This window comes from Helianthus annuus, chromosome 11 (genome assembly GCF_002127325.2).
Source record: "Helianthus annuus cultivar XRQ/B chromosome 11, HanXRQr2.0-SUNRISE, whole genome shotgun sequence".
Classification (NCBI taxonomy): Eukaryota; Viridiplantae; Streptophyta; class Magnoliopsida; order Asterales; family Asteraceae; genus Helianthus; species Helianthus annuus.
The window spans coordinates 99,569,832-99,584,585 of NC_035443.2; the positions used below are offsets into that span (position 1 = coordinate 99,569,832).

The 14,754-nt window shown below is 41.2% G+C and overlaps 1 protein-coding gene across 1 annotated transcript; it reads right to left on the bottom strand.

The window, feature by feature from the left end:
* Positions 1-5,412: 5,412 nt before the first annotated feature.
* LOC110869729 (extensin-like) lies at positions 5,413-14,169 on the bottom strand. Its single transcript, XM_022118960.1, has 3 exons — positions 14,101-14,169; positions 6,098-6,627; positions 5,413-5,893 (listed from the first exon to the last, which is right to left on the bottom strand). The coding sequence occupies exons 1-3, from the start codon at positions 14,167-14,169 to the stop codon at positions 5,413-5,415; spliced, it is 1,080 nt and encodes a 359-aa protein (XP_021974652.1).
* Between the last annotated feature and the right edge of the window lie 585 nt (positions 14,170-14,754).

The following is a 14,754-nucleotide window of genomic DNA, read 5'->3' on the forward strand; positions in this document are numbered from 1 at the left end:
TGTCGGTCCTCAATCGACACAGGTTTTCTATAAACTTAAGCTTCGTCTATATGCACATCTGTATGCGGTATGACTAGCGATTCTAGCTAGACATTTCTTCAGATTGCATATGTGAACACGTTATGAATACCACTAGCTCCTCTGGTAAGTTCACTTGTAAGCCACCGATCCTACACATTCGATGATCTCGAATGGTCCGATATACCTCGGCTTAACTTACCTTTCTTGCCAAATCTCATTACCCCTTTCCATGGTGATACTTGAGCAAAACTTTATCGCCAACCTCAAACTTGAGGATTTTCGCTTACCATCAGCATAGCTCTTTTTCCTATCACGGGCAACTTTTAGGTGTTCAGTAATCTGGGTAATCTTGTCCGTTGTCTCCAGGACTAATTCTGGTCCTGATAACTGGACGTCTCCTACCTCTGCCCAACAAATGGGTGTTCTGCACTTTCTACCATATAATGCCTCAAAAGGCGCAGCCTTAATGCTGGTGTGGTAGCTATTATTGTAGGAAAATTCGATCAGAGGTAGGTGCCTATCCCAACTTCCTCCTAGGTCAATCACGCATGCCCGAAGCATGTCCTCCAAGGTTTGAATAGTACGCTCACTTTGCCCATCCGTCTGAGGATGATAAGCTGTACTAAAATTCAATTGCGTACCCAGGGACTTTTGGAAACTCTCCCAGAAATGAGATGTGTATCTGGTATCCCTATCTGAGATAATAGATACCGGTACGCCATGCAGGGATACAATCTTATCCACGTACAGTTGGGCTAGCATGTCGGAACTGAAAGTTTCTCTAATAGGTAGGAAATGTGCTGTCTTAGTCAGTCGATCAACTATCACCCAAATAGTGTCATTTCCTTTCGGCGTCTTAGGCAACTTGGTAATAAAATCCATCGTTACCATTTCCCATTTCCAGGTGGGAATCTCAGGCTGTTGTAGTAAACCTGACGGTTTCTGATGCTCAGCTTTAACTTGAGCGCACGTCAGACATTTAGCCACATGGGTGGCTATAGACTTTTTCAAGCCTATCCACCAGTAATTTGCCTTTACATCCTGGTACATCTTGTCCGCTCCAGGATGGACGGAATATTTGGAACTGTGGGCTTCCTTAAGAATGACGTCACGAAGACCTCCATAAACAGGAACCCATATTCTTCCATTCAATCTCAGGATTCCGTCTTTGCCATAGGATAACTGTTCTTCAGTCACTCCTAGCTTTTCATTAGGGTAGTTAGCTCCTAGCACTGCTTCCTTCTGTGCAGCTAACAACCTTTCATGTAGACTGTTCCTCACCTCAATGCTTTTGGCATTGATTCTGATTGGCTTTATCTTTTCCTTCCTGCTCAGGGCATCCGCGACTACATTGGCCTTGCCTGGATGGTATCTTATTTCACAATCATAGTCATTTAGAGTTTCCATCCATCGTCGCTGCCTCATGTTCAATTCTTTCTGGTTGAACAGGTGTTGAAGACTTTTGTGATCAGAGTAGATCACACATTTAGTGCCATACAAGTAGTGCCTCCACAACTTTAGTGCAAATACAACGACACCCAATTCCAAATCATGAGTGGTGTAATTCTTCTCGTGCACTTTCAATTGTCGTGAAGCATAGGCAATGACCTTGCCTTTCTGCATTAACACACAACCCATCCCGGTGTGTGATGCATCACAATAGACTACAAATTCATCAATCCCATCAGGTAACGTCAACACAGGAGCGTTACTTAATTTCTGCTTCAACGTATCGAATGACTCCTGCTGCTTAGGTCCCCAATTGAACTTGCTATTCTTGCGAGTCAGCAAAGTTAGGGGTGCTGCAATTCTTGAGAAATTTTCGATGAATCTCCTGTAGTATCCAGCTAAACCTAGGAAACTGCGGATTTCCGTAGGTGTCTTCGGCTCCTGCCAATTCATGACAGCTTCAACTTTAGCGGGATCCACTTGAATACCACGCTCACTGACCACATGTCCAAGAAATTGGACTTCTCTTAACCAAAACTCACATTTGGAAAACTTTGCTTATAGCTTTTCTTGATGAAGCAGCTTCAGAATACAACGGAGGTGCTTCTCGTGATCAGCTTGATTCTTGGAATAAATGAGAATGTCATCGATAAAGACGATGACAAACTTGTCCAAATAAGGTTTGCAGACGCGATTCATGAGATCCATGAATGCGGCAGGTGCGTTTGTGAGCCCGAAAGGCATCACTAGGAACTCGTAGTGACCATAACGAGTCCTAAACGCAGTCTTGTGCACGTCTTCATCCTTAACCTTCAACTGATGATATCCCGATCTCAGATCTATCTTGGAGAAATAGCTTGCCCCTTGAAGTTGATCGAATAGATCGTCGATCCTGGGTAGAGGATACCTATTCTTAATGGTAACCTTGTTAAGCTCTCGGTAATCGATACATAAGCGCATCGAACCATCTTTCTTCTTGACAAATAGAATCGGTGCTCCCCAAGGAGACGAACTAGGTCTAATAAAACCCTTGGCTAGCAAATCGTCTAGCTACGTTCTCAATTCCTTCATCTCCGTTGGTGCTAGCCTATAAGGCGCTCTAGCAATAGGTGCAGCTCCAGGAACGATATCGATTTTGAACTCCACTTGTCTGTCTGGCGGCAGACCAGGCAGTTCTTCTGGAAAGACTTCAGGGTATTCTGATATGACGGGAATATCTTCAATTTTGGGCTTTTGCTCATCAATGGTTACTTGTGCCATATAGATGACACAACCATTCTTCAAACATTGGGACGCCTTGAGCATAGACATCTGCTCAGGTAATCCATGACGCGTATCTCCCTGAATGGTGAGAGGTTCACCAGATGGAGTCTTTATTATTACTTGCCTTCTACTGCATACTATCTGGGCTTGGTTATGCGATAACCAATCCATGCCCAATACTACATCAAAACCGGCTAACTTGAAGGGTAGCAGGGATAGAGGAAAAGAGTGGTTCCTAATGGATATAGCACATCCATCTAACACAGTCGAGACTGTTTCTAAGGTACCATCTGCTAATTCTACCTCATACTTTGCACTAAGGGCTTTAACAGGCAATCCTAACAGCTCACAGAATTTACTATCCACAAAAGATTTATCTGCCCCAGAATCAAATAATACTCTTGCGAAAACGTCATTAATGAGAAACGTACCAGTTATGACGTTATCGTTCTGGATGGCCTCTTGAACATTCATTTGAAAGACCCTGGCGTTGGTCTTCTTTCCATCCTCCGTCTTCTTGGCATTCTTTGGGCAGTTGGTCTTTATGTGCCCCTTTTCATTGCAACTGTAACAAGTTGCATCTTTCAACTTCTTGCACTCAAGAGTTCTGTGCTCAGAAGACTTACATATTCCACACATCTTGGGCTGGGATTTCTGCTCGAACCTGCACCTTCCAAAATGGTGCTTTCTACAAATCTTGCACTTGGGCCTATCGCCCGACTGTTGCTCGCTTCTCCTGGCCTCAGACCCTTTCTTACCATCACGGTTTCCCCTATGTTTCTTACTCGATCGACGTGAATTATCATCTTCACGTTGCCTCTTGTCAGATTCCGCACTTCTTAACGCTCTCTGTCTCGCTGCATCCTGAGTGAGAGACAGAGATAAGTCGGTGACAGATCGGAATGTAACAGGTCGCGAGGCCTTCACACTGGCCTTGATTTCTGGGGCCAAACCCCCAATAAAGCGCGCGATCCTTTTAGGTTCAGGGGTCACTAGGTAAGGTACCAATCTGGATAAAGTATTGAAACTGGTGAGGTACGCCTGGCAATCTAGGTTCTTCATAACCAAAGATAGGAATTCGGACTCTATACGCTCAACCTCATGCTGAGGGCAGTAGTTTTCCTTGATAAGAGCAACAAACTGCTCCCAAGACATGCTATAAAGGGCAGCCTTTCCAGAAGCCTGGATCAATGCTCCCCACCAGGCTAGAGCCTCACATTTGAAAGACTGGGATGCAAACTTAACCATATCCCTTTCAGCACAACCACTGATATCTACCACTGTCTCAATCTCATCAAGCCATGTCATACAGTCAACTGCCCCTTTCTCCCCAGTAAACTCCCGAGGTTTACATGACACAAAATATTTATACGTGCAACCGTTAGCACGTGGGGCTTCATCAACCACAAGCTTCTTGGGGTGAACACTGTTCTCATTTGAGGAATGACGATCATCATCCTTCTTAGGTTTGGGAGGAGTAGGTGGCGGTTTGTTGCGAATCTCAGAATGATTCTTTGGTTTAGCATGCGGTGTAGATAGAGTTCTACTGTGGGTTTCACTGTACTCACTGTACTGTCGCGCTAAGGCTTTCGCAACCGCATCATTCACAATTGCTTTTAACTCGGCACTAGTCACTAGGAACTTTGCATCATCACGGTTCTCTACCGGATGGCTATTGGCTTCTTCTGATCTGGTCATGTAGCTTCAACGCTACATATAATTGATAGACAAAGTTTTCACTTAAAGGCTCTTATAGTATTTTATGTTTTATTAACCAAGGTTTTAAATTGCCATTTTAGGTTAATTTATTAAAACATTAGGATGTGGTTATTATCCTATAATACTCTTATTATTAGCACATAAGGCCTAGTCACAAGGACAGTTAAGATATTTAATAACCAAGATTTTACAGTATCTAGGTGTTTTAGGTTGAATCATAGTTCATTTCCATCTATTAACAGGGAGTCATAAGCTACCACTGTCCTTAGTCACGGAGGACATTAAATTATTGCCCACAGGCACTTCACTTCAAAGAAGTGGTTAAACAATTCAAGGGAATTTAAAATTAACCCTTTATGATATATGGCCTGTGTAACTTTACTGATTCACAGTTTGCCAAGAGCATTAACATACTAACAGATGTTAATAATTGGAATCTAATACATGGGTTATACCATCTTGGCCAGGTTTGTAATAACACAAAGGCTAGGTTTTACCTCTAAGATTCTTTAATAATTAACGCAGAATAGTCCTAAATTGAGATGTTAATTATGGATCTTAACCTAATTATGGAACTACCATCTTGGCCTTGTTTTATAAATTATGAGGCTAGGTCTTGGTTCACTTTAGATTTTACCAATTAATTATAATGGCAGATCCTTTAAATATTTCATTTATCTTCATAATTTACGCATGCAATAAAATGAAAACTTAATTAAAACATCCCACAAATTGTTTTAAATTAGTACAATAATTGCCCCAAACGGGACTTCTACTAAAAATAAATGAAAATGCCCACGCAGGGGCGGGAAACAAGAACAAACCCACGCAGGGGTTAACTAACCAAACTTGCTCACGCCGGAGCAGAATACAAACCACAAGCTCACGCAGGAGCTGAATACTGGAATAACAAGTCCACGCAGGGACTGAATGACAACTTAAATAAAATAATCAGGGTTTTCAATGACCCCTCCTCTTCGACTTCCCCTTAAGCAAGTCTGACAGCCCTTTGAAGAAACCTTGCCGCTCTCTACGGTCTTCACGAACCTCCTGTTCGACTTGGTTCAGCCTTTCAAGAACTTCCTGCTGAATCTGTGGCTGTGGCGGCTGATACACCGGTGGAGGAGGTGGCTGATGCTGGTACCCATAAGTCGGGTAACCAGTAGTCCATGGCCCTCCGTATGGTCCTTCAGGGTGAAGGGCATTGTAATCCCGAGCTACTTGATACGGATCTACCTCCGCATAACCGTAGTTGTAGTTGTAGTTGTAGTGGGTGTGCGCCGGCTGCTCGAATGGGTTGTACGCTGCTGACCCAGCATACGCAGGAATCGGGTTATCGAAACCCAAAGGTGGTACCACAGGTACTGAGTTGACATCTGGTATAGGGCTTGTTGGACCACCCATCTGCGGGTCCTCTTCCTCCTGAAGTGGCGGGTAATGGCTGCCACTCGATGGTTGGGGAGTACTAATCCGAACTCCACCTCGCACGGACATCCGTGCATTTGACCTTCTCCGCCTCGGTGGCTCTGGAGGCGGCTGCTGCTCCACTGGCGGTGGTGGCGGCGGCGTGACTGCCACAAATTGATGACCCACCGAAGGATCCTGTTGCTGCTCGTGATGCGAGTGTTCAGACGGGGTGAAATACCAATCATACTGATTGAATTTCTCCATAAAACTGTCCGGTCCGCGGTATGGCGATCCATGGAATGATGACCCATCTGAGATCTCAATGGGATGATTCGGCGTTCCTGATGCAGGTTCCACGGGGTCAGTATCCTCATCCATGTCGTTTTCCCCTGAAAAGTGGTCTTCCGGTCCAAGTGGGTTAAAACCCACGGGTTCTGGCAGAAGGTTAGCCGGGTTAAATCGGCTTTGGAAAACGGGTGTTGGGTCACCAAAGGAGTGGTGAGAGTTGGATCTCTGCAGAGGTATAAAGGCTGGTGGTTGGTCGTTGGGCTCATTCTCCGGTTGGGGCCCAAAGGAGTGTTGGTAAGAAGGTGACGAGCTGAGGGAAACTGACCGCCTCTCGGGTTCAACATAGAGTCTCCATGGCTCTTGCGGGCTGGTGCTCATAGTAATGGATGGGGTTCGCCGGTGCGAAGGCCCGGCTTCGTGATCATGACCTGTCACGGGTCCCTTGCCTCTACCGCGAAGGAATCTTGGTGGCATGATGACCTGCATACAATATTTAGATAACAACAACAATATAATTATAAAAGACTCAAAATAAAACAACACAGAGTTTGTCCTATGTTCGATGTCTAGACTCGGAACTCGAAGAATGTGCAATTTGTGCACTGAGATTAAACACAAAAGGCTAGTGTTTAATTCACTCAGTGTTGGCTCTGATACCAACCTGTCACACCCCGAATTTCCACGTGTCACCGGTGGGCCCGGTGGGGGAGTATCGTGACGTAGTTGATATCATCATTTGTCAAACAACACAAATTATAATGCACAGCGGAAGCAAATGAAAATAGATTTATTTCAACCATTAAGTGTAATATCGAGTATCACAAATAGTCGAAATAGATCCACAGGCGGATCGAAAATAAAGAGAAAGAAATTGTTCAACAGATATATGCATCCCAAAGCTTGCGAGACTCTACGATGCTAAGGAGAAACCAGCCTATTTCGTATAGTACCTGCACTTAATCTTTTTGGGGAAAATACGTCAGTTTGCACTGGTAAATACAATTTAACTGACTCATTTTGAAAACATTTGAAAAATTTGGTTTTAAATGCACAAGGCACAAAACATTTTATAACTTGGGAATAATTAATCAAAGTTAAACTTGTAAAAGATTTACATGTTTGTTGTGCGTTCAGTCGCCCGAGTCGTGTCGGGTTTAAGGTTAAATGACACACCACTAGTATAAGTCCGCGGCGGGAAGCCAACGTTTATACCTTAATAATATGGACATAATACCGGGTGTACGCCTACACCCGGGTGTCAAGGTCGTGGCCAAAAATGATGCCAAGGATATCCAGGACATGGTCATTAAGCTCCCAAAGGCGTAAAAACAAACAACACCAAGTTTTCAAACGGGTCACATTGATAATACCCAACTACAAATGAGTTGGGGTCAATTGCCCGACCAAGCGGTATTTTATATATCGTACCCCCAAGCCCGTATAGGGAAAATAAGTTAAAAGTATTTACCTGAGCAAGTATAACCACAATTTCAAAAATGCACGTGTCTTTTACTGGGCTCCTATTCTGGAACAAAGGTTATAATAACCTATTAGAATCCTAACGGGTCTTTAATATAGCCTAGGCCTAGACCGGTTAGTTTCGAATAATAAATACGGTTTAATCGCGAGGAATGCGAAAACCGGGGAGGAATGTGATTTAGACCCTACAAGCTTGGATACTTGTATAATATGGGTAACCTAAACACATTCTGAATTTAGAGACTAAGATGATACGGTTTGACTCGTTTCGGCTAATATGCGTGGACTAGTCACATAAGCTGATCCGAACGCGAAAGTGCGTAACGAGTAACCATATAAATCATATGCAAGTTTCCTGAGATTATATGCACCAAATATGTTGCAATATCAGTAAGGTATGTCCAATTATGCCCCAAACGTTTTTAAACGCCAATTACGCCTCACAAGGGCATTTTGGTAATTTTACATAGACTAAAAGGGTAAAAATGGGAAAACTGAGTTTTTAACTTTAGTCTACTGTTATAATATATATTTTTATTAAATATATCAGCAGGTGTTAGATCTTTTATGTAAAAACTGGTTTCGACATATACTATGTCGTAAAAATGCCTAAAAAGGCGATTTGAAGCCATTTCCGGGTTTTAAAAGAAAAGCTGATATTTTTATATTTCCAGAAGGCTCAACATATCATATTTAACATAATAAATCAGTAGAAAAAGGTTTGAGGTCAAAAGGTTTTGTAAAACTCATTTTATGGCCGAAAGGGCAAAATCGGCATAAGCCGAATTAAGCTTAAAACCTCTAGTTATGCTCATCCTAAAAATAAATAAAAATCTTTAAAATTCCCAAAATATTATTATATAACAGTGGGTATAAAGTTTTGATATAAAATTCGGGTTTAAATAGGTTATGCGTTAATTACGCTAATTATTTACTAAGAAAGCTTCTAATTACGCTAATGAGCATAACTCTTAATCTAGACCTCGAACTGATGTCAAATTTTGGGGACAAGTTTATATTTCAGTAACTAAGGTGTCTACCCTTTTATATTTCCAAAATTCATGATTTTTGGACATTTGGGCATAATGGTCAATATATGGGCATTTAACGGAAACATGCATATGATCAAGATATCTAATGAACCGTGTTGTATAATCACAGGAGGATATACTAACATGCTATTAGGTCCAAAAGAAGTTCTAAGACAATCTTAATCTTTACTAAAACGGGTCAGAACTGAAAGTCAAAGCGAAAGTCAAACTATGCGACTTTCGGTTCCGAACCGGGTCTAAACAGAAAATTGTCGAGTTGAACATGTTGGAACATGTTCTTATACTTATTACCAAGTTATATTAATGTTCAAACAGGTTACATGCAACCTACATTGCTAATTATGCGCTAATTTGAGATTAAGCATTCTGTTGACTTTTTATGATTTGCTTTGACTCGTCAATTGACATGCTTAGAGTGGGAATCTGGAAACACCCTTTTAAGGGTTTGTTAACCACTTAATTACCTTCCTAAAGGTATCTTTAATTCGTGATTTGACAGAGCACATTATGCTTAATCACGAAGTCAAACCTTAATTACGACGGTTTGACTTTTACTTAATTAGCTAAGCTAGAAAGGATTAAAGAAGGTTAAGGACACTTACAAGAGTCCTAAGATGGATTAGAGAGCCTAAGAAAATGTGTTGGTGACCAGAGGAGCTCCAGAAAGTCTTTAGCCAAAGTTCCAAATGAGCAAGTGTCAAATGATCACACTTGAACCCTTTATATAGTGAACTAGGAGCTCCAAGATCTTGACAAGCAAGTCTAGGGTAGTAAAGGGATGATCCCAAGTGTCCCTAAGGAGCTATTTACTGCCTAGCAAGCCCATAGATTCCCAAATTTACGTTTTGAGTCGGTTAAACTGGTTAAACAGGCAGCTGTCCAAAAGCTGCTGCCAGCGACGGTCTTACGGACCGTAAGCTTGAGGCCTTACGGTCCGTAAGGACCACTTGCGGACCGTATGCTACAGGGGTTACGGTTCGTAACCGACTTTACTGAAACATGGTTCAGGTGCCTTCCTTACGGATCGTAAGCCTAAGGCTTTGCGGTCCGTAACCGATCCTTGCGGGACATGCCCAGGTACCCTGCTTACGGACCGTAAGCCAGGGGCCTTGCGGTCCGTAAGCGATGGCCAGAAGACAAAAGTTTGAAAACTTTTAAGTCTTGACCATGCAATCCACCATTCCGAAATCAGACTTTCTTTTGCAGATGTGGGCCACCTTGACCAGCCATTGCATGCCCTACTTCCTCTTACATGTTCCTCATCCAAACTTAATTCATAATGGGACTTGTAACATCGACGGAGATTCCAAAAAAATGAGTCTTGGACCCTCAAATACTTGGCCGAGGAAGATTAGCTATATTAATTCTTATTTACAAGAATTTTATTTAGATTAGGAGTAGTAACGACCTATATTTCCGAAGTCCTTGATAAAGATGTAACTTTATTTATCTGAGAGCAACCGGTTGTCATATGAGATGATCATTAATTGATTTAAGGATCTTGGAATTTATAAAAATTTCGGGTCGCTCAGAGGTGATTTAATAACGTGTCGCCCTTGGGTCGTTCAGAGGTATTTTAAATAACATGACGCCCTTTTTGTTATTAGAAATCCTACCACATATCTCTTTATTTAATCCGGTTTTTCTGACACGTCTGTCACACATGACACGCGCCTTTATTCTAATGGACAGGAATTTTCGAGGTGTTACAATCAAGAACTCAGAGCGCTAGACCCATTGTTATCATTACGTTTATTTAGAATCTTTGTTATATTTATTCTAGGGTGACTTAGTTATTTGTTCCACCTCGTGTATTCGTGCGGTAATTCTCGTGGATTAACTAATCGCAACCTGTGAGTAATATCTTCCATTTCCCCTTTTTAATCTTTTACAAATTTTGGGGTGCATCACGTTACACTTTTCGATTTACTTAACATGCTATGATCAAGTGTTATTATGTGAACGTCTTATGTGTATTCTATTATTCTATATGCTATCTGATGTCAAGTCTATTGCATGCTATTATTCTAGTGGATCCACACGGCTGACTAGGTTCCCCACGGCCATGGGTTGTAGCCTAGTATCGTCAACAGTATTAGACTCGCTCCTCGGGGCTTGAGCCTAATGCACGCTATTATCAGGAGTCTATTTATTTTGGTTGTTTGTGTTGTTATTGATGGTGTATTCTTCTTGTTTGGTAAGTTTGGATTTATGGATATGTTTACTATGTTGATGATATGAGACCATTTACACACTAACCTTGAGGTGCATGTTAAAATTTTTTTTTAAAGAAATAAAGATAAAACTGTTTTCTATAAAACAGAGGAAATTATTCACCAACTTATTTGTTGACCCAAAAATATATTTTTCTAACGTGGTGCAGGTTTTCAAAGTTGATGATCAAGTGATGTGGACACGTAGCATGGGCCTTAGGAAAATAAATTGAAATCTTGATATGTTTGTATTGAACAATGTATGAACAATTTTGATTATTATATGATATGTGACTATTTAAATGTGTAGGACCGGTTTTGATGCCGTTCGATTGCGTAACGAACGTTTCACGTGCGGAATCCGTGAACGTGCGTGACCGAACACACAATAACGTACTACTAACGTGATTCCATTGAGAAATACGACTTAAACGGTACAAGAATCACGATTACACCACTTTCTCTCTCTAGACTTTCTCTCTCTAGAAGTCTTCTACTAACTTTTCCAAAAATCTTTTTCACTAAATCTTACTAAAATCATGACATAACCTCCTATTTATATGGTCAAGGCAACTTAATGAAAGTTCTCATTAATTACAAGTTTGCCACCTTGCCATTTCTAACTAAATATGACATTATGCGCTTGATTTCTTCCGGCTTCTCACTACGACTCGGATTGACGAAGGCGATAGACAATAAATGCATCAACAATCTCCCCCTTGGATATTGCCGTAGTCAATCTCGTAGTGAAACTCGTAGCGACTTGACTTTCTCTCTCTCTAAAACTCGAACAAAGATGTAGTCGACAGACAACTGCACTACAAACTCCCCCTTGAATGTTGACGGAATCTTTAGTGAGAGTCTTCAACTACTCTAGCTCGAACAGAATCCCAATGGATCTGTCTTCAGCTTCCGTTGCTCTCTTTCTTCAGGCTCCCCCTAAAATCAAAATATGTTTTTGTGTTTTTGTTTTTAACGAAAAGCAGGAAATACAACTGTACAAACAAAAGTTGACAACACGATACGGTTCAAGTCAGATCGCCGATAATTTGTTCTGAAGGGTGGTAAGACAGTGTCCGTGGCATCACAATATCAGGCACTACGACTTCCGATTCCATATTTGAAATGTCGAGATCAACGATTTGATCAACAGCCTCCTCTGATGTCTCATTTGGTTCCTCGTCAAAGGTAGGAGCGGGTTCCTCCTCTGAGTCGTCAGAAATGTCAAATGACGGAGCTGGTTCCTCTGGTACCTCTGGAGGTATATGAACGGTTCCACTTGGTCCAGCTTCATCATCGTGAGTACCCACAGTAGGCGTAGGAACATCTAGCGTTCTAGATTCCGGCTCTTGCAACTGACTTTGCTGATACAAGTACATGAGAGCAAGTTCCTCCTCACTCGGCTCGGACGGCAGATGAAACTATTCCCAGAGTTTGTCGTAGTCAAATAGGAATCTTTGTCCGGGAAGTTGTTGCGACGGCGTGTGCTTCTGACAATCCACATGATGGACCTGAATCACTTTCCCCAGACACAGTACAAATACCCTTTTTAACGGGCTCGCATAACCTACAAAAAATCCTTCATTCGCTTTTGCTCCGAATTTACCATCAGCATCTATGAAAGTACACAGAGAGCCAAAAGGTTCCAAGAACTCAAGATTTGGCTTATAGCGATGCAGCAGCTCGAAACAAGTCTTTTTATATTTCTTCACTGTTAGAACTCTATTCAGTGTATAGCACTACTACTAACGTGATTCCATTGAGAAATACGACTTGAACGGTACAAGAATCACGATTACACCACTTTCTCTCTCTAGACTTTCTCTCTCTAGAAGTCTTCTACTAACTTTTCCAAAAATCTTTTTCACTAAATCTTACTAAAATCATGACATAACCTCCTATTTATATGGTCAAGGCAACTTAATGAAAGTTCTCATTAATTACAAGTTTGCCACCTTGCCATTTCTAACTAAATATGACATTATGCGCTTGATTTCTTCCGGCTTCTCACTACGACTCGGATTGACGAAGGCGATAGACAATAAATGCATCAACAAAATGGATATGCTTTAAATATTGAAACAATAATTAGTTGTCATGAGCTATGGGCAATCATCATGCCCGGTACCTTTCCGCTGCGGGTCGGGGTGACAGATCAGAGCCAATGACTATAGGGAATTAAGATAGGTTATTAGACCCTTAGACTTAGTCTATAGTCGATTAGGTACCTTAGGTACCTTATGTGCTTAATTGTTTGATTGTCGTAGCTAAAAAAAAAATTTAATTAAAGTGCCCATGATTTAAATTTTCTAATGTCACACACATATGCATGTGAGCACATCAAAATTTTATATGCTAAGTATTATATGCCATAAATGATATCCTGTGCCTTATTATTAAACTATAGTTTATTATTTCTTTTTCTATATCATGTCGCACACACCTTATACTATATGCAAATAATCAATATTCTAATTCTTATTCCTATATATCTTAAGTCTTGAATCAATTCATCTTCTTTAATACATTTCAAATATTCATGAGTTTGGTTTCATTTCGTTTTTGGAGTTTCAAATTTCAATTGATATTTCACTCTCGTCAAAGTGAGTTCTTGTGACGGACATGTAGTAACTGGAAGGGTTACGTACCGGTAGTCGGGACGTCCTGTCTAGGCTGGCATTCGTATAAATCCAATTAATGGCCTAATAGGTATCGATGAGAGTACCGATACCTATTAGGCCAAAGCATGTCACACCAAACGTCACGTGAACTAACAACACTTTGATATGTCAAACGTGTCCATGTTAATTCATGGATACTATCCTAAACATCGTTTTACAACACCCCAAAATTTATTTCATTTACTGATTTACGATTTTCTCCGAGTTAAGTTGTACGTCAATGGGTAGACATATGAGGACCATGCGAAAGCTCGGTAATTGCGGGTGCACACGTAATTACGAAAGTGACGCACGGAAGTCATACTAAACCCTATGATGTGCCAAACTTATGATTTTCAATATTTTATGATGAAATATGATTTTATCATGAGTTTTATTATCTTATCTTATTTCACATGGTTATTATATTGTTTCATATATAAACCACCAGAATAAATCCTTAAATATTCCACGAGATTCTAATAAACTTTCTTTAAACAAATCACCCTAATCTTATTGTAATTTGTCAAAGGGTTAGATTTTTGTTACCCTTTGATACTCCATAATATTTTCATGAGATTTGTATTCTTGAATCATGGGATTTTCCATAAGTTTCATGATTTCACAAATCTATGAATCCTAACCATCTGACCATCAATTCTCGTTATGGGTTATACATCTTACTTAAGTTGTCCCTCGCGTATGCCGCCTTATCGTTGCCGTCGTCATCAACCGAGGGTTTCCAACCGCCGAATGGCAGCTTTGATAGCTAAACAAATGGCCGTAATTATTCCTACTATAGTCGTTCAAGTTCAACAGGCACCCAAGGTCCACGTCACTACGAATCAAATCGAAGAGGCTGAAGCTGAACCGTCTTCACCCGATAACAACCATCAAAGTAGTGAAACCAACAACGATTACGCCATACCGGCTATTCCGCTAAACCAGTTTGCCCCTAATCCTGTACCTGATAGAAAACCTTATCGGGGACATTTTCCACAGTGCCCCACTTGCCAAAAACATCACCCAACCAACACTTTGTGCCGCCTTTGCGTGTATTGTGGACTTTATGGTCACTTAATCGACACCTGTCGGCGCTGTAACCCTCAAACAGAACCACCTATGGCACCATTTAATGTACAACACGTGACAACTCCATTTGACCAACCACCCACCCACCTTATGATCCAACCGCATGTCCAA